At 37.4% G+C, this 26,639-nt stretch overlaps 1 protein-coding gene across 6 annotated transcripts in view; it reads right to left on the minus strand.

The window, feature by feature from the left end:
* USP48 (ubiquitin specific peptidase 48) overlaps nt 1-26,639 on the minus strand; it is a 67,770-nt gene that overhangs the window by 10,858 nt on the left and 30,273 nt on the right. The window contains exons 9-22 of one of the 6 annotated variants that reach the window (XM_060089112.1): nt 25,617-25,796; nt 22,685-22,810; nt 21,853-22,002; nt 18,161-18,358; nt 17,365-17,479; nt 16,311-16,438; nt 13,357-13,428; nt 6,938-7,062; nt 6,652-6,774; nt 6,294-6,355; nt 5,918-6,028; nt 5,214-5,344; nt 4,767-4,873; nt 2,411-2,515 (exon numbers count right to left, since the gene is read on the minus strand). In XM_060089112.1, the coding sequence (XP_059945095.1) occupies nt 2,411-2,515; nt 4,767-4,873; nt 5,214-5,344; nt 5,918-6,028; nt 6,294-6,355; nt 6,652-6,774; nt 6,938-7,062; nt 13,357-13,428; nt 16,311-16,438; nt 17,365-17,479; nt 18,161-18,358; nt 21,853-22,002; nt 22,685-22,810; nt 25,617-25,796 (1,733 nt within the window). Of the gene's footprint in view, nt 1-2,410; nt 2,516-4,766; nt 4,874-5,213; nt 5,345-5,917; nt 6,029-6,293; nt 6,356-6,651; nt 6,775-6,937; nt 7,063-13,356; nt 13,429-16,310; nt 16,442-17,364; nt 17,480-18,160; nt 18,359-21,852; nt 22,003-22,684; nt 22,814-25,616; nt 25,797-26,639 lie in introns of all 6 variants that reach the window. The other 5 variants (XM_060089111.1, XM_060089110.1, XM_060089109.1 and 2 more) reach the window with 5 other exon arrangements.

The raw sequence follows: 26,639 nt of genomic DNA on the forward strand, positions 1-26,639 counted from the left end.
AAACACAACCAAATAACAAAGCCCTGAACATTAAGCAAGATGTATTTTTTAATGGGTCTAAAAGCCTTTCCCAGAATTTTTTTTTTAATCCATAGAATTTAAATCGAACTTATCTGACAAAAAGCAGTCCACTGGTTTTAGAAGGCTTTCAATTACCTAAGTAATATCCAATACTGGGTACATTATTAACCTATATTGTAGATAAGGTCAAAGTCAAAGGAACTGGGTTGATCTAGCTTAGAGAAGAGAGGAAAGGGGATTTGTTCATTTCCATTAAGGACAAATAGAAATGCATCATTTTATATTACAGGGATTTAAAACAGCAATTACAGAAGCTTTGTATTGAGATAGTGCAACGTATTACAAAGAAAAGATTTGAGGAGGCCGACATTCTGAAAACTCTTGACATTCTTCTGGGACTAACTACTCTTTGCAAAATGAAAGGTTACACCTTTTTTGCAAGACAAAAATGTTTAAAACATTCTAGAGTATACAACAATGAGAAGGAAGACAAAAGAAAGTTCAAAGTACAAAAAAAAATTATGTCATAAAAAACAATGTTCCCCAACAAATATTCTCTATCGTATTTATAAAAGTGAAATCTGTTGTCATCTGCATCTGAGGAATAGAACAGCAATTTAAAAATTGCTGTGGGTATGACAACAATAGGTAAAACTAGACATTAAAAAAGTTAAAGTTTCCCAAAAATCTATCACTTGAAAACGTTTTTAAAAGTTTTCTAAGTAACTCTTAGGCTGAAAAGTAAAGCTTGAAATGACAGAAATAAGGACAGTAAGAACACAGATATATATCTAGCTTTACAAACTTATTTACAAAGTTTACCAGAAGAATAGGGATTCCCAACTGATTATTAAACCATACTCCCACTAATAAATAAACTACCAATAAACTACCATGGTACTGCCGGCCAAGCAAACGAAAGAGAACGGAGTCCTAAATCAGGATGGACACAAACACTTCTATTTTAAATATATCAACGGAAAAAGCTAATACACAAGCTTGTAGATCTGACTTGAAAGATGGGCTGTAGAGGAGATGGGAACATAAAACAAGTCGACAACAAACAAGGTCTGTTATGTTTGCAAACTCCTGTTCTAGAGACATATTACTTAACTCAATAATCTCAAAAACCATCCCAAGGAACAGAAGGCATACATGTACATAAATTTTAATGAGGGCATTATTTATTAGAGGAAAATAACCCCACAAAACTGAAAACCTACATCCCTATAAAATGTATGGATTTGGTTAGCACTGGGACAAGGGGGCCCTCCAATGCTGAGGGATCGCAACACAAATTTGGTAGGAGTGGCTGATCACCCTCAGCAGTGCCTCACTTTGTGCTTCCACAGGTGTTTTAAAGTCAACAAATGCTGACATATCTCTTTATGCCAGCTGGGAAGCTACAAGTAACATTTACCTCAGGGAGACCAAGATTCAAGTCAAGAGTGCTTTTCAGACTTTCTTAATTACAGTTGAAAATGAAATAACAGTATCAGTATATATACACAGAGAGGCCAAGAAAACCAGATAATCTCTGCTCTGTATCAGATACAACAGATGGCCATTTTATCACTTTTATTCCTTCAGGGAGGATGCTAACCATAATCTGACTACACTATTTTTTAGCAGTAAAGAAAGAACACAAATATCTCTAATTAGTTAAATAAAGCAAAACTCTAATTAGAGTAGAAATTCCATGAATTTAAGGTAAATCTAGAATATCCTGGTGTATAATGGCCTGACTTTTTGAGAAGCTAAACTTATCTACATCATATATCAACCAAACATATTCCCACATTATTTCCTGTTCTTGACATTTTCCTCCAATATCACTGTGAACATGCAGAATATAATCAAGCAACCAAGTAAGAGGGGGTAGAAATACCATAACATAGTACACAGAAAATAGGTAATTTTAATAGAAGAAAAATGAAAGACTAATGCTGATTCTAGTCATTTGCCTAACACGTAAGAGACCCGAAAGTCTCTTCTATAAACTCTAATATTATAAAGGCTACTGTGTGTTTTCCTTGTAGTCAGGGAATCTGAGTTTAATAATTTTTTCATACATAAAGATTCCATGATTAAGCAACAAACCAAGATACGGGTTAGTTTAAGTTTTCTTTCCAGGTAAAAACTGAATCATTTCAGTATATTTTAGCCTTTCTTGCTTAATAGCACCTATTAATTCTAGAGTAATGTAGCCCATGGCTTTTCATGAGATATCAGGACAGCCACAGCATGCTACCCAATGCAGGAAAGCGGGAAAAAAGGGGTCCTGAGAACCAACATCCTACACAGGCTACGCAGAGATGTCCAAGAGCTTAGAGTGACTGCTCTCAGAACAGCAAAAGGTGTAACAATGAAGAGCAGCTTCAACACATACTTGATTAAAATCTGGATCTTTTTCTCCATCCGGTTTAGCTTCTTCCTTATCCTCCTCTGTTTCAGAACTACTCACATTTAGCTCTGGAGCTGAATCCTTCATCACCTGAATGTGCCAGGAAAAGACAGAAAAGTAGGTCAGACCCTAGGAAGGCGAGCTATGGAGGCTGTGGGGCTTTTTTTATTTTAAATATATTTATTTATCTATCTCTGGTTGCGCTGGGTCTTCGTTGCTACATGCGGGCTTTCTCTAGTTGTGGCAAACGGGGGCTACTCTTTGTTGCAGTGCGCGGGCTTCTCATTGTGGTGGCTTCTCTTTGTTGTAGAGAACAGGCTCTAGGCGCGTGGGCTTCAGGAGTTGTGGCACGCGGGCTCAGGAGTTGTGGCTCGCGTGCTCTGAAGCACAGGCTCAGTAGTTGTGGCACATGGGCTTAGTTGCTCTGTAGCATGTGGGATCTTCCCAGACCAGGGCATTGGCAGGGGACCCGTGTCCCCTGCATTGGCAGTCAGATTCTTAACCACTGTGCCATCAGGGAAGCCCGGCTGTGGGGCTTTGACTGGCCACCTTTATCAAGAGGAGGCACACCTTTTTCAATGGTGGGGTAATAGACCAGATAGAGGATCAAGACTCAAGGGCTCTCTCTCTTTTCTGTGCTCTTTTAACATGTTAGTTCTTACCCTATGATTTATTCTTGTATTTAATGTGTTTGCCATAAATGTAAGCAGTCTCTGCAAAACAGTTATCAGATTTTACAATGATGTTATTTTGTAGAAGTTCAAAGTTGCTCTACATTTTCCCTAGTACACTGATCGTCAAGCCTTTTCAAGTTCAGACAGGAGTCCCAATGCTCCTTGAGACTGAGAAAATGAAGGATGGATGAATTACTGCTATCAAACTAAAAAATAATAATAATAAAACATTACCTAAATTGGATACTATTTTGTACTAGATACCAATATATACATGCACTAATAGGTACAAAAGATATAAGAAAATTCTAGGGGAAAAATTGAGACATTTTTACTTAACTTCATTTTCTCAGCAAATCAGGAAATGAGGCCTTAATTCAACTTGTGAAGCAAAACCCTAGACCATTAGAGCATAACTTGTAAGTTACCCTTCTAAAATAATGTGTTTGGTAACTGTCATCAAATAAAACACATTCTATTTTGTCTTTAGTTCCCAAAACCTTGGAATCAAATTAATGAGATGTCCAGAGATGTGGGTCAGGATCTACCTAAGAGCCATTCCTAATATAGTGAAAATGCTCCAAAAACAATCCACAGCAACACCCCTGCTCCCAAATTATACCCAAATCTGTCTACTTCACCTACCCTTTGGATAAAAAAAAAATGCAAGAGGCTCTAAACTGGCTGTCCTTCTTCCCGTTATGCCCTTACCAACTCCAAACACAATGGCCAGGGTGACTTTTGGAAAGCGTAAATGAGATCACACCATGACCTCTCTTGAAACTCCAGTGGCTTACATCTACGCTTAGAAGAAGGCCCCAGATCCTCGGTATGATGTATAAAGGCTGATAAAATTTGATCCCTCATCACCTATCGCTTTCCCTCCTTGGAAGAAACTTCTCTCTAGACCAGCGCTGTCCACTATGGTAGCCAGAGGTGACACATGGCTATTTAAATTAAAATGAATTAAAAACTCAGTTCCTCAAGTCACCCTAGACACATTTCAAGTGCTCCACAGTCAAATGCAACTAATGGCTACGGTGTAGATACAGAACATCTCCATCACTGCAGAAAGTTCCACTGGGCAGTGCTGCTCTAGATACAACTTACTCTCTTGCTTCAGCACATTAGGCTTATGGTTTTGCCTGCACTACACGTCACAGGCTGACTCTCTGACAGTTAATGCTCAGGTAAAAGAACTCCTCCTCTGACGCACCTTTCATACCCATGCCCTATCTAACAATGCACCTCTGCCTCTACCCGTCTCTCGCTTTACTTTGCTAGATTTCCTTCAAAATACTTGTTCTTGTCTGAAATTATCTTATGAATTTATGGGCTTATTCTTGATCTACCTCACTAGGTACAAATATTCTTGACGGTAGGTAACTTCTCTGTCTTCTGCACCACCTGTATCCCCAGCACCAAGACCATTCCTAGCACACAGCTGACACTCAACCAATATTTGTGTTTCGATTAATAACTGACTAGATCCACATAAATCACATAACTATTCCTTTTCAATTCTAGTCCAATGGCTCCGCCTGCACCATCCCCCCCCACCCCCCAAAAAAATAAGGCAACCCTAGGCCATCCTCAGTGAAAATCCAACAGCAAGTCAAAAGGCAAGCTTGATCATTACTAGGCATGGCCACAAGAGGGACTGGTACCTTCTTATTATCCACGACTTTATGGACGTAGATGGTGGCTTGAGTGTATTCACGCAGGTCCCTCTGCTGTTGACACAATAACCCTTCTCTACATTCTGGACAGAGTTCTTTAAAAAAAAAAAAAAAAAAAAAGCAGTGGTTGAGGAATTACTGTCAAAGGATGAAAGATCTAAAAGAACATATCAAAGTTACCAGAGTGTATTCATCAAAACATTACTCATATTTTCTGTTAACCGTTGTATTCTATTGTATGCAAATAAGGAAATCCATTTACTGTTGACAAACATACAAATAATGAGGTAATTATATGATACTTCCCATCTGCGGAATATAGTTTGGAACACCACATGATCTTTAAGTAGAAAATACAATACTGACATACTCCTTCCTTCCCCCTTACAATGCCAACTTTTAACTACATAAACCAAGAGCGATATGAAAACTTACTAGGCTCAGAAATATACTGTGTTTCTGAAGGGTTTGCATCTCCTCCTTCAGTTCTCATGATTTTAATTACATGATCCACGACAAAGAGCTTTTGTATCATTTGCCACTCACTGGGCCATATGAGAGCTATACTGTGCAAAAAAACACAACATGCTTTAAGACACAAGGACGTAGTCCATCTCTAAACCAAAATTATCAAAACCAATATTTAATACAAATAAATTAAGAAGGAAAAGATACATCAACAAGGAATAGTAGTTTTTTCATACAAAAAAATGTTACAACAGCAGTAAAACAAAATGGACTGAAGTTATCAATACATGGATCAACATGGCTAAACCTCAAAAACTGAAGTTGAGTAAAGAACTTAGCTACAGAGGGATAAATACTACATGATGTAACCTAGAGACACTGTCTTGGGTACCAGCAGCTTGGAAGGAGAAAGGAGGGCTCCAGGAAGGAGAAGGGAGAAACAAGAGCAAGGTAGCCTCAGGCAGCCTCTTGATTTTTATGGAGAAGCAGTCTTTTTTTTTTTTTTTTTAAAAAAAAGGCAAGTGCTCCACCTAGCAGAGAATACCAGAGGAAATAACCCCACAATTCAAACAGATTCTTAAAACAGACTCTAACGTCAGATGAGAAATTTCCTAAACACGTTCTATTAATCACTAGGAAAAAAAAAAATCACATGAAGAGAAGAAACTCACAGTTTAGAATCTTCTTTGGTCATGGAAGCAAATGTAAACATGAGTCCCCCGTGAGGACACAGAAGAGCACTGTTTCCAACTGATGACACAGGACTACACCTTGTAGGTTTTCTACTCAAATGAAACAAGGAGGATCAATATACTTCACTATTGCATGACTAAAGAGAAGATTGTTTTAAGATGATTATTTTTAAATTAGAGATATATTTTAATGATAGTAATTAATGTGTTTCTCAGGATTATTCATTTAAATTATTAGAAAATAAAACTTTCAGTATATGCTAATAAAAGTAAGCTACTACGATCAGGATCCATGAATTCTTAAAAATAATAAAATCAACAATAAAAAAGGAAATAGAAAATTTTGGGTATATACCTAACAAATTTTCGCCATTCTTCTACAAAGAACTGTGACACAATGTAGAGGACATCCGTGTCCTAGAACAGAAAAATCAGATGAAAGTATCCATTAATTCACTGCATTCTTAACCTAAATCCTACAGGGAAAATGTCTCCATATACTGTGGTTTTCCTCTTTCAAGCTTCATAAATAATATGGAAATACAGCCCTCTACCAAACAACCAGAAGTAAGAGTAAAATCCCCCGGATAAGAAAACTATACAAATGAGAATTAGAGAAGCTCTCAGCTGTTCTGAAACCACTGTTCATCAGGAATTTGGCAAGGGGCTTACAAAGGTGAGATGAGTTCTATCCTTTGTGGGAATCATTATACCTCTGGCCAGTTACTGAGACACGGTCTGCTTTTGTCCTGGAACAAATTGGGAAGAGAAGTCTTTTGCTCATTTGCAATCATCTTATGCAAGGCTTCATTTTCTTCTCCTTCTCTTTCTAAAATCTGAAAGAGAATGAAGCAGGAAGCAATCAACCATCTCCTGCTGACAGCACAGGACCTGCCTCCTCCCTAACCCCTACCAAGAGTGCAATGTCAATTCTCCTGGGAAGTCAATCCAGGGAGGTGGCATTATAATTTCCACAGATGTCAGGACAGCGTGCAGCACCTTGCACTGTGAACAGCATTCTCTGTAACTTGGAAACTCGGGAGCCTTTGGGAAGTACTGCTGCAGTTTGCTCCAAGCCTCTTTAGAAACAAGCCTTCTTTCATTTTCAGATATGCATAACTCCCCTAAGTCAAAAAGGGGTGGGGGGGGCCGGAGTAGAGAGAAAAGGTTAAAAAAAAAATCAATATATACCCTCCAAAAATCTATTTTATATTTCTTAAACTTAAGACAAACTTGTAGGGCCTCTTTTCCTTCTGTTCTAAAGTACTGTAATTCTCTCTCTCTTTCCTTAGTTTCAAAGTCTCTAAATTTTTAATTTCACCTAATTCTAAAGAAGCCAACCATTCCTCTGTCCTTAATCTAGGTCTTTCTTCCTACCAGTGAAGGAAGCACTAAAAGGGCTTCCAGGGATCCTGGTGTCCCTGTGCCACCCCAGGGGTTGTTTAACAGTATTTTGTCTGTATTTCATCTCCGCCCACATTCAAATGCCACAATTTCCTGCAGAACGTATCTTCTCCGTTTTACCTTATTACTTTACTAAATTCATCCCGAATTGAAATGCTATTTTCAAAGTTGTGTGAGACTCACGCTTAAATAGTAAAGCAATCTACTGTTCAATCATAAAACCATCTCCAGTCAATTGACCCAGTTGGTTTGCTATTACTACTGCAAACACCCTGAACCCCGTGGATCTTTAAAAATCCTAGAAGAGAATAAGCAGAGTGCTAGTCACCACCAGCCTTCATTTCCTCCAAAGATCACAGGAACGCCCAGATGGCAGTGACCCTCAATCTCAGCAGCCCCTCCTCGGTTGACTGATACTTCTGGCATTTCAGGCCCTTTCTCCTCACTCAACCCCTCACTGTGTTTGTGGTTCCAGTTTCTATTGCTTCAGCTGTTCCCAAAGATAATTAGTGAACTGCATATAGTACCTATATGGTTCTTTACCCAGAAAACCATCTTTAAGTTTCCAAAGGAAAATGTGTTTCTACCCCCATTGGCAAGATAGTTACATGTTTATATGAGTAAAAAAGCCAGGGGCTTTCTAAATGCAGTATCATGATTCTTTGCTTTATGTGTTTTATAACAATAAATAAACCAAGAATCAGAGAAATTAATACACCCAGGGTCACCACAATTGGTGGATAATGGAGCTAGGATATGAAACCAGATCTCTCTCATCTAAACCCCATAATTTCTAATGCCTCAAAATGCATCTTCTTAACTTCCATCCGTCACCTCTTATTGAGCTTTGACTAATCCTAAGAAATGATTACTTTGCTTTAATATACTTATTACCAGAGAAAATAGATCACAATGTAAAAATTGACTTTATTTCTGAGTAGGCTGTTAACAAATTTCCTCTGAGGTTATGAAAACTTACTTTAAAATGCTATCCTGGGGCTTCCCTGGTGGTGCAGTGGTTAAGAATCCGCCTGCCAATGCAGGGGACTCGGGCTCGAGCCCTGGTCCAGGAAGATCCCACATGCCACGGAGCAACTAACTCCGTGCACCACAACTACTGAGCCTGTGCTCTAGAGCCCACGTGCCACAAGCCCTTGCTCCGCAACAAGAGAAGCCACCGCAATGAGAAGCCTGTGCACCTCATCGAAGAGTGGCTCCCACTCGCCACAACTAGAGAAAGCCTGCGAGCAGCAACGAAGACCCAACCCAGCCAAAAAAAAAAAAAAAAGACCTCCAGGGCAATTATACTTTTTAAGTGGTTTCCTTTTTTTTTTTTTTTTAAGGGACCGTTCCTCTGTATACATATGGTATAACCCCATCTGGTTCAGAAAGGGAGAATATAGGAAACAATAATGCAAATACACAAACACATATTTTAAACAGGATTCCACAGACTCTCTGGATACACTGCCTCTTGTTTTGAGGTAAGGGTGCTTTTACTTTGTGACTGGCTGTATTGTAAGATGTGCATTACTCAGGTAATTAGAAAAGAACACAAGTTTATTTCTGAAATCAGCAATGTATTTTTTTTTTTTTTTTTTTTTTTTTTTTTTTTTGCTGTACGCGGGCCTCTCACTGCTGTGGCCTCTCCCGTTGCGGAGCACAGGCTCCGGACACACAGGCTCCGCGGCCGTGGCTCGCGGGCCCAGCCGCTCCGCGGCATGTGGGATCTTCCGGGATCGGGGCACGAACCCGTGTCCCCTGCATCGGCAGGCGGACTCTCAACCACTGCGCCACCAGGGAAGCCCAGCAATGTATTTTAATGTCACTTCACTGCAGTCAGAAATTCAACACTGCGCTCAGTATTAAACAGAAAGTCCTCCACTCGACCCCTCGTCATGTTTCTAAATTTAGTTTCACATCATTTTAATAACTACTATGATTTAATGCATCTGAATAGTTCGACCTCACAACAATGAACTTTTACTTGTGACATATGAATTTTTAGAAATTAGACTTGTATCCTGCAATATATAACATTGCTTCTTAAATCTTAAGAGAAAGCCAATAAACTACATTCATTTTGTAAGCAACATCTCCCAATACAAGAACAAACTACTCATGAGAGATTGAATTCACCAAACATAATTCGATAACCTAATCCCCAAAGATTCTTCTGGTAAAAATAGAAATCTAGTTAACAATGAGTTTAGACTCTGGATAAATCCCCTCCCCGACAAAATCTAGTTCAAACTCTAATACTTTGGGGGCACAGAATATCCAAAGAACTTGTAAAACAATAAATTAAAAAACTGCTCAGCTGCTTAGTAAACAGGTATAATAAACAAGGTAAGTGAAGGAAGGTTAACCATTAAATGAATATACAATGAAATGGATAAGAAAGCCTGATGGATAAGGAATATCTGCAGTAAATGCTAAACTCTATGATAGTAGCAAATCATATAATGGAATATATAATCCATTATTAATTCACACAAAATCCATGATAAATATACACAGGCTTTAGAATATAAAAATGCAAACACGGACTTCCAGATAAAAATGTTTTAAAACTGCATTTACTTCCAGTTCCTCCTGAAACACCATTAAACCACAGTAAGGGGACCTTTTTTAAAGATACAAAATCATAATGATGGATAAAAGAAAACAGATGGGACAACAGAAACAAATATTTTAGAAGCTTAAAGTTGGATGGATAAGAATAAAAATGAATTCTAAACTGACAAAAGAAGTAACCCAATTTACTACACTACAGAACTGGTCCCACAAATCCAGGAATTAGGGGTACCCAGAAGAGAACAGACTAAAAGACTATCTAAGAGGCAGTTAAAATTCTGAGTTGCCCTTCTATACACCCTACAGATACCTGCCCCCGCTATCCACAAAAGACAACACAAGCTTCTCTGATGATATAAAACCTAAGGCCTCTGCACTGGGGGACACAAAGCCGAGATGAGAGGTAGTGCGCTGAGATGCAGATAAGTGAATGTTTCCATACAGAATGCAGAGACTCCCAAGCCTCCTCTCTACAGCCCTGGAAGTGACAGCCAGCTCTGCATTTTCCAGGCAGGAGAATCAAAGATCCTTATGGAGAAATCTGAGCAGTCCAAGAAGGGATAATCTAAGTGAGAATTCTCCAGTGAAACGGCCCAGCCAGGACACCCAAACAGGGAAGCTGGCAGTCCCCTGCCCTCACACATGTGCACGGCTTCCACAGAACCCCCCGAGCAATAAATGAATTAGGACCTGCACAGGGTGAGGTGTCACGATGCTGTGGACAGAGATCTTAACAAGCTACCAAAAGTGGAAGGGACAAAAACTGCCTAAGAAGGGCTTTGGACAAATGGTACATTGAAAGATGCAGTAAGTCCTTCAAATTTTCAAAGAAAAAGAATTTCAGACAATTATATAACTAGGGGAAACCTATGCATTAAGTGTGGTACCCTTTAGCAAACGACTCTCACCTCTCTGTGCCTCCGTTTACTTACTCATCAGTACAATCGGTACACCAGTAATACTGACCTTTCAGGTTGTTGTATAGATTAAGTGAGTTAATATCTATACATGTAGAAAACTACTAGGCACAAGGTAAACATATGATAAACGTCTATCATCTGTTTGCTATGACGACCATCACGACATCTCAGGAACAAGTTTTAATATAAACCTAAAGAGTGGGGTAGGTTTTAAGTGAAGTCCCGTATCCTGCACCTGTGGACATGGTACACTGACAGGTGACATCCACAAAAGCAGGAGTTGAGAACTATGCTTTTTTTTTTTTTGCGGTACATGGGCCTCTCACTGTTGTGGCCTCTCCCGTTGTGGAGCACAGGCTCCGGACGCACAGGCTCAGCCGCCATGGCTCACGGGCCCAGCCACTCCGCGGCACGTGGGATCCTCCCGGACCGGGGCACGAACCTGCGTCCCCTGCATCGGCAGGCGGACTCTCAACCACTGCGCCACCAGGGAAGCCCCGAGAACTATGCTTTTTAAATGCAAGATAACAAGGTACAGCAACAACATGCCACTGAGCTGCAGATCAAGCTAGAAGATCTAAAAAAAATAGCTCATATACAATTTCTGACAAGCTGAGGGGAGCAGCATAAGTCCTGAAATCACTTTCAGCTCTGCCATGCTTTGTAGTCAAAACTGTAAAACTAAAATGACAAGATGAGAGAGGTGGGCTGAGACCAAATGTCAGTGAACGAAGGAGGAAGACAATCTGAGTTCTGGCATTGTTTCACTCTGCTAAGCAGCACCAAGCATGAAAACTTAGTATTTTACTACAGATTCCTCAACTCTCAAAATGGAGGCACTTATGCTATGTGCACATCTATGCTACAAATGTTTTAAAAAAAAAATCCACATCCCAGGATGACCCTTCACCCCCACTTCCTAGCTGTGTAGCCAGTAAATGAGAATGCCACTCAGCTAGTGAAGTGCAGTGAGACTGTGTCCAGAAAGACAGGCTGTACAAATACAACTCAAGTGACAACTACTATCACTAGCATCACCAAGGACTCTTCACAAAAACCCACTGGTGTGGGGACTTCCCTGGCGGTCCAGTGGTTAAGAGTCTGTGCTTCCACTGCAAGGGGTGCAGGTTTGATCCCTGGTTGAGGAACTAAGATCCCACGTGCCGCGCCGCACTGGTGTGAATGAGGGAAAGGGTGAAGCATCGTGTATGGGTTCATAATGAGGCAGTGAAGTAAGAACTAAAATAAGGAATTTATTGGGACCAACAAGAAGTCTGAGTATTAGGCTCAGCCATAAAATAGAATGAAAGAATGCCATCTGCAGCAACATGAACAGACCTAGAGATTATCATATTAAGTGAAGTCAGAGAGACAAATATCGTGATATCATTCATATATGGAATCTAAAAAAAAATTATACAAATGAACTTATTTACAAAACAGAAATAGACTCACAGACAGAAAACAAACTTATAGTTACCAAAGGGGATGGTGGAGGGGGAATAAATTAGGAGTTTGGGATTAGCAGATATACACTACTATATATAAAGTAGACAAACAAGGACCTACTGTATAGCACAGGGAACTACACTCAATATCTTATAATAACCTATAATGGAAAAGAATCTGAAAAAGAATACATATATGTATAACTGAATCAATTTGCCGTACACATGAAACTACTGCAACATAGTAATTAACTATATTTCAATTAAAAAAATAATTCTGAGTATCAGCAATACATTAGCACACAACAAGAAATGCAAACGTGTTAACAGATTCATCACTGACATCTCAGCTTCTCTGGGTCCAATTTTTCTCAGGGTGGAGTTAGGGGGAAAAAAAAAAAGAGTGAGTGGGGAACTTATACAGTAGAAGACTTTGAGAAGTAGACACCTTTTTGGCTTTCAGAGGGCTGACAGAATGGCAAACCATGTGTCATATATCAGGAGTCCCTCTCAAAAAAAAGTTATTTCAAATGAGCACTCACTAAAACCAAATAAATACATAAACAAATATTCAGGATTAATAAGGATTTGGAAATTATTATTAAGAATATACAGTACACAGTAGCTAAGAAACTAAAGCAGAAATAGCCCTAAGAAGAAGAATATACAAATGCTGTTTTCAAAGTGTTCAAATTTGGACAAAGACACAGACACATAAATGGGAAATAACTGAAATTCTTCTCCTTCAAGCTCAGAAAACCCTTCAATGTGACAAGTGACAATAAGTTTCTTCTCTAAAATATGGGGAAATTCTATTATTTTAAATTTTTTTTGCGAGGAGAGAGGGAAACGTGTGAGAGGCATTGGCTTGAAAGTAGGCAGTAGAAGCTAACAGCTGAAAAGGGCAAGAGAATAGAAACATTAGGATCATGAACAGTTTAGAAAACCAGTTGCTCTACCATGGCTGCCATATTAGGGCCTGAGCTCTTGAGTGTAAAAATATCTAACAAAATATATATGATATGCTAAAGTAAGGCTAACAACAGAAGTTTTACATTATCTAGCTTACCATGTGGGCAAAGAATGTCTTCATTAAAATTTAATTCTTCCTCCTCCTCTTTTCTTTCTTCCTTTGATTCATCTAATCAAAAGAAATACAGATAATAACTCTTCTACTGTTGTATTTAAATTTCAAAGTAGCAAAGATACTACTCTACACAATTTCAAACACAGAAAACTTTAAAACATTTTAAAAATTAGACCCAAGTGATTCGACACAGTCCTGCTAAGAAGTGTTTCACTTCTTTCCCTTAAAGGAAAGAAAAATTTCTGAATGGCAGTTTTGCTTTTTAAAGATTGGTGTTATGCAAGAAAATACGCATTTTTTTCAAACTGAAGAACAGTTTACATATCCTTCCATTAATTCTAGTCAAGGTATTCAGAATACTGTGTCATAAACCAGGATAATCATCTACATGTCATGTCACTTTCACCCATTGACTCTTTAGGGAAGAACAGAAAACTTTAGAAGGCTAATGAAATAAGGATTTCATGTCAAACATATATAATTAAAACTTTCCTTTTCCTATTAACAGTTCTCTTTCAACATCTGCTTTTCCTACTTGTCTACACTGTGACACTTGCCAGTTTGTACTTGTGTATACCAGTGAACAGGATCAAATAAAAGAAGTCCTAAGTAGCGGGATATTAGAATAGTTATTCATGGATTTTCCAGGTTAAGCACATAACAGACTTTTAATACACTTAGTATACATAAAGAATATTTACTAATCATTAAAAAGCTTAAGCAGAGAAATGGGCAAAGGAAAGACATGACCAGATAACTCTGTCTCCTGCCTGTTTCTCTGTGTCTCTCTCTCTCTCCCTCACATAATGTGAAAATTAGGCAAAGAAGTAGGTACGAGGACACATTTACTGCATCTGTGTTTACCTGCTAATTGTAAAACACTGAAATAGGTTAAATAAATATATATTCATACAATGAAATGTAGCTGCTAAATTTTTAAAAACTGTTTTGGTAAAGGATGATGCACAACTGTGCCAATAACAAGCACCATTATAAAAAGCCACTATTTACAGTGATTATACCTGGTGGAAAGGCTTGCAGGTTTTACTTTGTTACTTCTACTCTGCTTCAAGCTTTTAAAATCTTTGGAGGAAGGGGGAGAAGAGGAGCATTTTACTCTGAAAGCGACATGAAGAGTATTTTTCAGCTATAGGACATCAAAGCATTTTCTGTTATGGCATCCAACTTTCCTTAAAATGAAGGGTCACTGGAATCTAAAATATGACACAAATCCACCTATCTATAAAACAGAAAGAATCGGGGACATAGAGAACAAACTGGTGGTTGGGGTGGTGGTGGCAGTATGCACTGGGACTTTGGGGTGAGCAGATGCAAACTGGTATATACAGAACGGATAAACAACACGGTCCTGCTGCAGAGCACAGGGAACTATAGTCAATATCCTGGGATAAACCATAATGGAAGAGAATATATATATGTATAACTTAGTCACTTTGCTGTAATTAACACAACATTGTAAGTCAACTATACTTCAGTTTTAAAAAAAAAGGGCCACTGATATGTAAAGAGGCTTAAAAGAGCACAAAATATTTAACATACTGGGTCACGTCACACTAAAAGTATGTTTTTTGTTTTTTTTTTTTTCCTTTTTGCGTTATGTGGGCCTCTCACTGTTGTGGCCTCTCCCGTTGCGGAGCACAGGCTCCGGATGCACAGGCCCAGCGGCCATGGCTCACGGGCCCAGCCGCTCCGCGGCATATGGGATCCTCCCAGACCGGGGCACGAACCCGTATCCCCTGCATCGGCAGGCGGACTCTCAACCACTGCGCCACCAGGGAGGCCCTAAAAGTATGTTTTTAATCTTTTTTCTTAGTGAGGTGGTTGATGTACAATATTAAATAAGTTTCAGGTACACAACATAGTGATTCACAATTTGTAAAGGCTATATTCCATATATAGCTATTATAATATATTGGCTATATTTAAAATATCTTTTTTAAATGATAGAATAAAATTGAAACAAATGTTAAGTTCATGAAGTACACGGCACAACAAAATACTTTAGCCAAAAGAAAAAAATCACTCTTCAAATTTGAAAATGTTTAAAAAAAAATTAGTTTAAAATTATTAGTGGCTCTGGTGTTTTTACATTCTCAAAAATAAAGCAGTGATATGGGAAGATCCACACCAAATAAAATGATACAAATGTTCAAATGCAGAAAATACAGAATATTTCATTAAAAGATTAAGAATATTAAAATAATAAAATATATGTATATAAGTACTAATATTTGGAGATAATATTAAGTGAAATAATTGCTTATGGATCATTAATTGTATCTGAATTAGTAAACTGATCAAACTACTGATTTCTATCTTAAATCTAAAAGGTTTTAATGTTTTAATTTCCCATAATTTTATAAAAATACTGATTACAAAATTGAATTGAGTGGTTGACTTACATTAATATAATTTCCTATTTAAAAGCATCGCTTCAGAAAACTCAGAAGAATTTATAAGTAAAAAGCTATTCAAAACCTGCTTTTTCTCCTGGATGAAAAATGCAGAAGTTCAAGCACATTTAACTTGACAAAGTCAGCCTGTTGGCGTGGCTAATAATCTATAACCAAAATGTACTGAGCTAACAACATACTATGCAATTTGCAGCACACCTGCCTTTCTTAAAAATTTTAGCTGGAGCAAAATTAAAAGTAATTTTGCTTGGGATTAACTAGAGAGACCCTAAGCCCAAAGCAGGTCATAAGGAATGCCTCTCGTGAGCTGTTGAGCCCATGCTCACTTTCAATAGCTTGTAAGTCTTTTTATTTGTTCTGAGACATTTTTGAGAGCTTTAGGCTTCAAAAAATTGTCTTAGAAATTACGTGGATGGGAATCAAAACAATTTTACTACAAACAAATGCTTACAATTCTGTGGTATGATTCACAACCATCTACATACAGGTTTTAAATATTACCTTTATTCAAGGTGTTGCCATTCATTTTCCCACTGCTTTGGTCTGCATCACCATCTTGCTCATCCAGCTGTTCAAGAGCTAGCTGACGCCAACTGCGTAAGGAGGATTTCCCTACCCAAAATCCATCACTGCTGTGGAAAAGAGAGAGAATGTAAAATCATGCAAGTAACATTTCCTAATGTCCTTCTCCCTTCTTTCCTTGTAAAGGCCACAACTAAACTGAATTAAAATGTTCAGTATTTGCTGCTGTGCATACAATTTTTTTTAACCTATTTCCTCATTTGGGCCATTTTTACTCCTCACTAATAAATTGCACGTATAGAAAATACTTTGCTTCCATCCTCAATCTTAGCCTGCTCTTCCTAACCCTCATTTAAATTTATGCCAATCACACCAAACAACTGGCCACTTTCCTTCACTTGATTACTACTCAAAACTGCATATAGCTGACCCTTCAAATGTACATATAGGCACTCACATATATGTACACAAACACATTTAGAGGACTCAGTAGGCTGTTTGTGGAATGACCCAAAACAGTGAACTAGACTGATATTTCTTTGGGAAATATACAACTTAAATTAAACCCAAACATCATAAATGCCACCTGAGTCCAGAGGTGCTCTACAGAGGGTGGCTCAACAAACTCCAAGAAGCCTGGATGTTCCTGACAAGGATGCACCACTGGGTACCCTTGGTTAACAAACTGACTTCAGCCTCTCTAAAGGGGACACCCGAGGCCTGCTAGAATGGTTTTCCAACGTAAGTATTCCACAATTCCATGTCAGAACACAGGCGAGCACCTTGCCTTACCTTGTTTAGGCCTCAGATGCACACCTCTGCTTCCACCTTTCTAATGGATGGCATTTAGCCACAGGAGCTGTGCCTCAGCTCTCTTTATCTTTGCCACAGCAGCAATCACCACAAAACTTACTCTGCTGTGGCCAACCACTCATCTCCCTTCTTTCTTCCAAAGATCCCAAGTCCCTATTATCCACAAATAATAAGCTACTTGTTTTTTTAGCTTATCAAACAATATACACTGTGAACATACCCCTTTACTGTTGCTTTGAGCAGATTATTTACAGTTTTATAATCTTCATTTAGTTGGTTCTTCAGACGCAACACACGACAACGTTCTACTACACATTCCTTACACAGGGCTTTCACTGAGACAGAGAAAACGAAAGGGAAGAGTATATTCACATACAGATTTCCTGTTAAGAAAATGTTTTCAGCACTTCATAAAACAATGAAGAATTTTAACAATATAGCAAATTGGTATACGTCCTAAGTTATTTTGGCAACATAAATATCAAGACAGCAATAGTGTTATCCTGCATAAAGAAAGAACCATAGGATACAAAATGTTATAATATGCTATAACTACCTATGCCAGAAAGTACATTTTACAAGATTTAGATGCAAATTTTGCAAGAGCACCATCAAATGATGGAGGCTGTAAAGGAGGGGAGGGTAATCAATATATCTGACAACTATAAATGTAATGTTAATTGTTAAAGACCTTCGTGTGGGTATCAACCAGACCAATACTCTGAAGAGTATTGTACAAAAACAAAACACTACTAGATGGCTTTCTCAAATGTATCCTATTTTGTCTGTCTTATGAGAAAAAACACACAACAAAACTGAATAAGCAGTTTCTTTTCTAACATTATAAATATACCACGTATGACGCTGCTTAACTTATACTTGATTTAGCAAATCATTTTTGCACAGTGCAAGGAATATGAGGTCTAAGCACAGTCTGGGTCAAATGATCATAAAGATCATATAATGCAGACTTATTGCATTACTCTTTTTTAAGCAGATAAGACATCTTGAATTACCAGTTAGTCTTGGTCCTCCTCCATATCTACTATAGAAAATGTCAGCTGCATATTCAGATATTCTCTTCATAATCGATATTTTATCAGGATGAAGCTTGTCGTGGGAACACAGGCAAGCGTGATTATCAATAGGCTTGGTGGGTGTCGATTCATCCAACCACTTCTGCAGCCACTCAAGAGAGACAAATTCATAGGGCTCTGAGGAAGAAAGCAAGGGAAAGAGCCTATGTATTTTTACAGCTTTTTGACTAAGTGATACATTCATTTTCCTCAAGACAATGCAAATTCTTTCCAAAGTTAGCAGAATCAGAAGAATCATTGTTCAGGGAAGACATTACATGAGTACAGCACAAAGCTCTGTTTAACTAGCACTCATCTGAATTCAAGGAGCTGTGCACGGGAGGGACGAGTCTGCACGGTGCCCTATAAGATCGGCTGGTATTATTAACCACATTCTACAAAAGAGGTTTCCACAGAGAGAAGTGTCTTGCTTGATAGCACAGCAGAGCTCTGATCAGGACACTTGGTGACTACAAGCCACACTCCAGGCCAGCTCGCAAATCACATAACCTCACCCCCATAACGATTTTCATAAACACTTGTCATCGATGTGTGATAATACAACTGAAAGTTAAAATGAGGAGTCTGACTAGGTTCTAAGTTAAAAATTAACCTCATCAGCTATAACCGCACTTTCACAAGGCCATTTAAACCACTGAATTTTTCTTCACCCAAGATGATACTGATGTTGATTAAAAGGTAGTTGATTTCCCCATCCAAATCCATATCACAATCAATTCATTACATTATTATGTATTTCAAGAAATTAAGCTATTTTAAGCAACTTCTAGGATGAAGTGCACTAGAATCGAATATATCAATTCTGAAGTTGCAAAAATTAAGATACAACCAAACACCTCAGAATGTGTTTTAATTTGGGAAAACAGAGCCCCAGAGTTCCGTAAAAGCCAAAATTAAAGATAAAGGGCCAGCTTTGATTACTTACAAAGATCTCCAGTGAGTCCCAGCATAAAACATAGAAGAAAACATACAGAGGTTGAATTTATATATCTGTATTATGATACTACTTCTGATGAGATCTGAGGGATAGACAATTCAACTCAAAGCCCATTTTGACCAATTTTACACTTCCCTGAGATTTACAAGTCTAAAAACTAACTTCCATTTTAAGTTTGGCATAAAACATTTCAATTTTTACAAAAACAAAATCCAGAACTGTTGGATCCCTTATTTTGCTAAAACTGTACATCATAAACTGAAAGACTCCTAACTGATTGGTCAGCTCTGATGCAGCTGCAGAGGAAGAGCTCGTGACTACAAGTTGAGACCAAGTTCTGCCACCAAGAAACTGAACTTGAGCAAGTCACTTGAACTCTCTATGCTTCAGATCTTTTATTTGTAAAATGAAGGTAATAATACCTGCCTTCTACCTACCTCACAGGGATGCTGTTGAATGTAAAAGATAAGATATGTGAAGCATTTTGAGCTTTTATGGAAGAAAAGAGATACAGAAAAGTTAATCATATATTCACACAATATATAAATGTGGAGACCTTAAGATTCAGCACAGGTTAACATGGTTGTGGCATTTTACAATGTATAATGGTATGGAATGATCCCTATCCCAGAGAGCAAAATACAAGTCTTAGCATATCTAATCTTTTCCCAAGGAGAGTCCCATAGGTTAAAACTTTTAGTAATCTCAAGGCTATTGATGTAAGATATGAAGATTAGAAAAATCTTGAAAGAGCTGTAGCAATTTCTAGCAAGGGCTTCCCTAACAATTGGGGTCTAGCACAAGTCTCAATAATTAAAGTAGATTCTGCTTGTGGAAGGTTTTTACACTACAGATGTTTCTGCACTAGAGAGAGAGAGAGACGCCTGGCAGGTTCTCACAGATGTTCTCCATTATTGTGATGCCAAAGGCATGGATAATCAACTAACAAACAGGAGTAAGAACTCTGTTAAGTTGGGATAACAAACTGTATAAAAATCTCAGCATCTGACGAAGCGGGAAAGCAAATGTTAAAATATTTACCAAAGGGAAACGTATACTATGGTTCAAACTTATTTATATATAGTTTTAAATGCCTGGATTTTGAATAGGAATTTGTTTTGGAAAGTTATAAAGTCTAGAAAGATCATGGCATCAAAAATATTTGAAACAACTTACCTAAAGATAATTTAGGATTATTTAGAGATAATTTATTTCAACTTAAATAAAAAGGGCCAAAAGGGTTCAGGTTCCCAGTGAGGTTTATATTTTAGGATAAATGACCCTTCTTTTAATATGTTCACAAAGATAAGATTTAGAAAAAACATAACAAGACTTTGATTGGCAGCACAAAACCATGGTCATTAGCTTTGAGATCTGACAATATTTTAGGAAACCATGGACTTACTATCATATAAGGTTACTATAAATGGGAAAAAATTATAAAGCTCATAATTGGTAAGAGTATTGATAACATATATACATATTCGAAGAACACAAGCACTGGTTCTTATAGACGGCATGAAAACAGGCAAGAGGGCACAGTGTAAACTTGACACATAACATCTTCGGACCATGCAGTTTTAAAGAGTGATTCAAAACAGCATTTTAGTTTATAGACCCAGTAAGTTGCTTTCTTTTGTCCAGTGAATACAGGAAACCATGAATAAGGTTCAGAAAACAAATTTCTAGGTACCAACTCCTTTGAATAAATTTAGAGATTTGAATTACATGTTCATTTCCAAATTGTTTCCAATAAAACTGAGGTCAGTCTAATTCTTTAGGATAATCCCAACCCTTGAAACAGAGTAACAGGTTACAAAGAAAGGTCAGAATCAAATTAAGGTATAGTTTAGACAGAACTTTTGAGAGATATTCTTACAGATGTAGCAATTTATATTCATCTTTTGCTTAAAGTAATACCAGTAATGGAAAATTGAGATATCAAAAAGACAAAACCACAAGTACAATTATGCTTGAGTATTTATTTTCTAAAATTAGTAAAACTGCCTCTTTTTAAAGTAGGAGTTGGGTATCGGGAATTGCCTATGAAATGACAGAAAACATTATTATAAATGGCATACCAGCCTTAAGGAGTTGAGGTTTCCTTTTTGAGGCATTAGATAAACTTGAATAAACATACACAGTAAAGGAATGAGCTGGACTGTGTGGGATAATTCTTAAGAAATTAGGGGTCAGCAGAAAGCTTTCCTATTCTTAGAATACTTGATACTAAATTTCAAAATAATCTAACAGTATCATAAAAATAGTACTCATATAAAAGAATGCCTGTTAATACTGTTAGGGCACAAAGTACACAAAGAAATAGACTAGGCGAGTTGCTTCCATAGTAGTCCAATCAGATTTTTCTTTTAAAAACAAGTTAATGTCTCACAAATTAGAAATATCTACAAGAGTTATATATGCAGAGTGCTGACCTAAACCTCATAATTTATTAAGAGCTTCCCATTTTTAAAAGTACATGATAATGAAAATTATACGGAATGCTACACATTAAGTTGTTGTCGGTTTACATAGTAATTGTATAGCGCATAAGCTGGCATTAATGGGTTATAAATAAGAAAGGGCAGGGGAAAGTTTGTTCATACACATTTGTGAACATAAAAGAAACAAGGCACTTAATGGCAACAGTGCTGTCCCAGAATATCTTACAGACCAGCTCCAGCAGGTAACCTTTGGTACAGCTCCTTAACTTCTTCATGCTTTGCTTTTCCTTTATCCACACTTTGCTTACGCATCTCGGCCATTTCAATACACCACTCCTCAAATTTGGAATTATCTCGATCTACCAGCTCTTGAAGAAAGGCTATTCAGAACAGAAAGACACAAAAACCTTTATCCTGTTTTTCAAAGACAAAGAACCATGCTGATTTTTAAATTACAACAAATACTGGCTAAGATTTTGGGGGCAACATCCGGTCTCCCTACAACCTGCAGGCAGAAGTAAAACTGAAGACAGCCCCTGGAATAATACCAGGGGGTTCCCCTACCCGATTCTCCATGACATCATCAGCCAACTAGAAGCATCAAATGGGTCAGAAACACCATTCAAAACAGATGGTGCCACAGACAGAGCACAACACAGTATTAGGTAAAATGACAACTGATGACTGCCTTCAGCCAAGCAGCAGCTCTTCCTTTTTTATATTAAATCTAGAAAATTTATAACTGGCTAAAACCCAAAACTGCTTTACAAACTGAACAAAACAGAACCAAATTGCTCTTTAAATTCATCTTTATAATCCACAGGAATTTTTTTTAATTGCTTTTGCTTTTCTTCAGGGGCAGCCAGTGGAATAGTTCTGTTAAAGCCTCCTTTATCATAAAAACTCACCACTTTAAAGCAAATCTGTGATTATATACACTTTCACCATTTACCATATGCAACCAACCTACCATAATAGATAAAAGCAATCCGTTCTCGTCATTGACCTTTGAGCATGGTATTCTAAAATATCTGCCTTATGTAATCCTGGAAAATTGCTCACCTGGTACCTGAATAGTCGTGTTGGGTTTTTCTTGAGCTTGTAGTCTATAAACCAACATGTATGCATTTCGAGAGCAGTGAGTTCCTTTGCCACACTTGGGTTTACGTGTCTGGGATTTAGAAGGTTCTGCTGAGGTAAGAGAAATCAAAAGATGACTAAATTAGAATGCCTAGAGTTTATTCATTCTTTTGCAGGGGAGGGGAAGGGGGAGGGTCATAGAAAACAATTCCTAAAATACAAACTCAAGATACATTAAAAGGCAATACAAATTTAGCAGGCTGGACAAATGTTTTAATGTTTAAACAAGTTACTAACCCGCATTGCCTGCCATATTCCATTTTTAAAAGCTGAAAAGAAAGTAGTATTTTTCACAATGGCAAACCTGAACCAGGAAAAAAAAAAAAAACCACAAACTATTATGAGTTTATTTTACTGTTGATCTTAAATTACAAAAATAAATCCAGACTTAATTGTGCAAAGAAATAAAATGGAATGTTCCTGAAAAAATGAAATAAAATGCTAAGATTAGCCACTAATCTCTAAAAATTCAGAAGTGGAAAACATTAGTGTTTTACATGGCACAAATATCACATGAAGGTGATCTTCAAATTGAGTCTGATTATCCCAGGATAACCTTCCAATGGGTAGGAGGTCATGGATAGTTCTGAGGAAATCAATTACCAGATCCTCAATTGACAATGTATTTTTCTAAAATTGTTCAGGTTTCACTGATGGTTTCCACCTCTCCTTTCAGTCATCTGTCTCCCCACCCTACAAAAGAAAGATATAACCTCTTACCTGTGACAAAAAGTCTTATCTCACCAAAAGATATGTTTACAGTAAAATTCTGCTGTGTTCAATTTTTAAAAATTTCTAACACACTTACATTGGTTTGATCAATTATACAGTTTTATTTAAAAAAAAAAAAAACACTCAATCCAGAAGTACTTTCTAACTATTTAGAGCTTTACAGCTACAGAAACCTTAGTATATTTCATTAGAATGAAATTCTATAGGGTCAGTGTAATGGAAACACTAGTATAGGAGAAAAAGGAAACATTAAAAAAAAAAATCCTGTCATAAAAAAAGATCAGTTCATTTAACTCTGAAAAGGATGACGTGGATGTATGGAATCTATATGTTATGTAATTTCATTTGGATACAACAGTAATGCTGCAGTTTAAGTTTCAATATTTATAATTTGTCAGAAGTTACATTATTTGAAGCTATTTAAATTTACAATGAAAAATGTATTTTAAAATGTGTAATGAAATACAAAAGTTGTTCAATATTCTTATAGGGACTAAAGGAGCAAATAAGTTTGAAGACCACAGTCACAGGGCACTAAAAATCTCAGGGGCATGTATACAAAGAAAAGACGTTGGTCATTTCTAACTAAAAAATTAAGATTTAAGATATTCATTAATTTGTATAAGACAGAATATAAAATGATTCATAGAATTTCACAAGAGAATATAGTAATGAATGACTAATGGAATTTAATGAATAAGTATTTTCTATTTTTGATAAAATAGATAAAAGGAGCAATGTAAGCTGCATATAATGAGATGCATTAAAACATTGGAATGGGATTCTCATACATGTAGAGTCTCTTTCTATTGAACTGTTTTAAAATTTAGGACTACCTATATGTAGAAGACAGGAGAGCCTTAATAATGCTTTTAATCCTACAATTTTCTCACCATAATGAAACAGATCAAATAAACCTCAGTAAAGAAGTCAAATAAAGCCGAATTTTAATTATTCACAATTTAAAGCTACATGTCAATTTTGTTCCTAGTAAGAATATCACGATAAGAAAAAATATAAGCAAATGTTAAGAGTCTAAGTATTACTTAGGTAAAGTGGGAGCAAGATTGCTACATGTCTAAAATGTGATTTAAAATTAGAAAATACTTCTAGCATCAAGCCTAGGTTGAGCGCTACTCAGAGCAGGCAAGCCCAGCACACCTCCCACTTTCTCTTTTCAAGCTTTACTGAGGTATAATTGATGAATAAAAATGGTATGCATAAAAAAATAGAAAATACTTCTTCAAATTACAAGAATATAGCCACCACATGGATATCTGCAGCAAGATTCCCCACGCCTTCCTTGAAAGCCAACCTCAACTGCCATGCTACTCCACCTTGGGAAAGTGGTACTGATCCTTTAAGAAAGAAGGGTGGCAGGAGACACACACCTATTCCCAATCCTTTTCTATTTTTGCATCCCACTGTCCGAGCCTCACCCCAAAATAACAAACACGGTAAGAAAGTGATGAGAACCTCAGCCAAGATGGCTCCTATTGGAAGAACTGTCCACTCCATTCGACAATAAATGGGTATGTAGCCCACGAAAGCCAAGGTGATGAGAGCTACATACTAGAATAATACTATTTCAGGAGGTATCATTTACAGCAGACCTCATTACTACAAAACAGCAAGCAGCTTATTCCCCAGAGGCACTGCTCCACACTCTAGGGATGGAGTAGGATACTTAACAAGGAGGGGTAGACATTGCTCAGGGAACAAAGTTCCCCTGCTATACTTATTTCCCCAAAATAAATGTCCTGACCCAGAGAAAAGGACTACAAATCCTACTATATTACATCTACTACTCATAATTTTTAGCTTAGTACTCACCATCCTCTTCCCTAGCTGCCCACAATTAACCTGTTAATTGAAAATTAAATTTGTGTCTTCAAACTGTACTGAAAACATGACATTATGGAAACCATCTCTGGAGCAAAATCATTTTTTAAAAAAATTCAAGCATTGCTATAAAAGATGTTCAGAGATTTCATGTGTTTAAGAAATGCAAATAGCCTTGATAGTCCAATAACAATCTTGGGCCATAATAATTTATCACAAACATTTCTGGTAAAAAAAAAAATTATATTTTAAAAGGGCACTCACAACTTAAAGGTTTTACCTAGATCTTCCTCAATCCCTAGTTGTAATTTCTTCCCCTCCATCTTTTCTATGTCTTCATCATTAAACTTATACCATTCACCAGACTGTGGATCTTTCACATGGGCAATGTAGTGACCGGAATAAGCACTCACTCCTCTGTGTATGAGGACTGCACTGAGTTCATACACATAGGACCCACCTAGGGAAGGAGAAAGGGGAAAAATGAAAGAAATTTTGGATAACATTATTTCTTCTTATATCCTGAGACTGAATTGTAATGATTACAATTCTTTATGCATCTGACAGAGTTCAAAATATGTCACCTAAGATTTAAAGAATTTAGTCTCATAAAATAATGTAGCAGGCATTGTTTTAAGCTGCTCACTGTATCAACTCTCCATTCCCTCTGCAAAATATACAGGTGGAAAGCTACGGCATTCTGGGCGCTCAGGGTTACGAAGCTATTCTGTAGTATACTTTCCCTTCTGCATTAACAGGCTGAGCCATATGCTTACCAAGAATCAGTTGTTCATATTTTCCAACTTATTACAAAAATTAACTACACACAAACTAGTAAGATTTGAGTGCAAAACTAAAAAGCTATTGTTTCTAGAAAAAAGAAAAATGTTTTTTAAAAATTGGGGATAAGTCATTAAGGAAAATTGCTTTCAAAATAGGTGTAGACAAGGGAATTCACTGGTGGTCCAGTGGTTAGGACTTGGCGCTTTCAATGCCGATGACGTGGGTTTGATCCCTCGTCAGGGAACTAAGATCCCACAAGCTTCGTGGCACGGCCGAAAGAGGGGGAAAAGAAATCGGTGTAGACAAGACAAATAGAAAATACAGAGAAAAAAAAACAATAAAAATCTAGACTGGGTTCTGCACTCAGATTTCTTTATAAGTATTTTAACTTATTAACTATTCCACTTAAAATAAACAAAACCGGGGCTTCCCTGGTGGCGCAGTGGTTGGGAGTCCGCCTGCCAATGCAGGGGACACGGGTTCGATCCCTGCTGTGGGAAGACCCCACATCCTGCAGAGC

Source organism: Mesoplodon densirostris, chromosome 2, assembly GCF_025265405.1.
Source record: "Mesoplodon densirostris isolate mMesDen1 chromosome 2, mMesDen1 primary haplotype, whole genome shotgun sequence".
In the NCBI taxonomy this organism is placed as follows: Eukaryota; Metazoa; Chordata; class Mammalia; order Artiodactyla; family Ziphiidae; genus Mesoplodon; species Mesoplodon densirostris.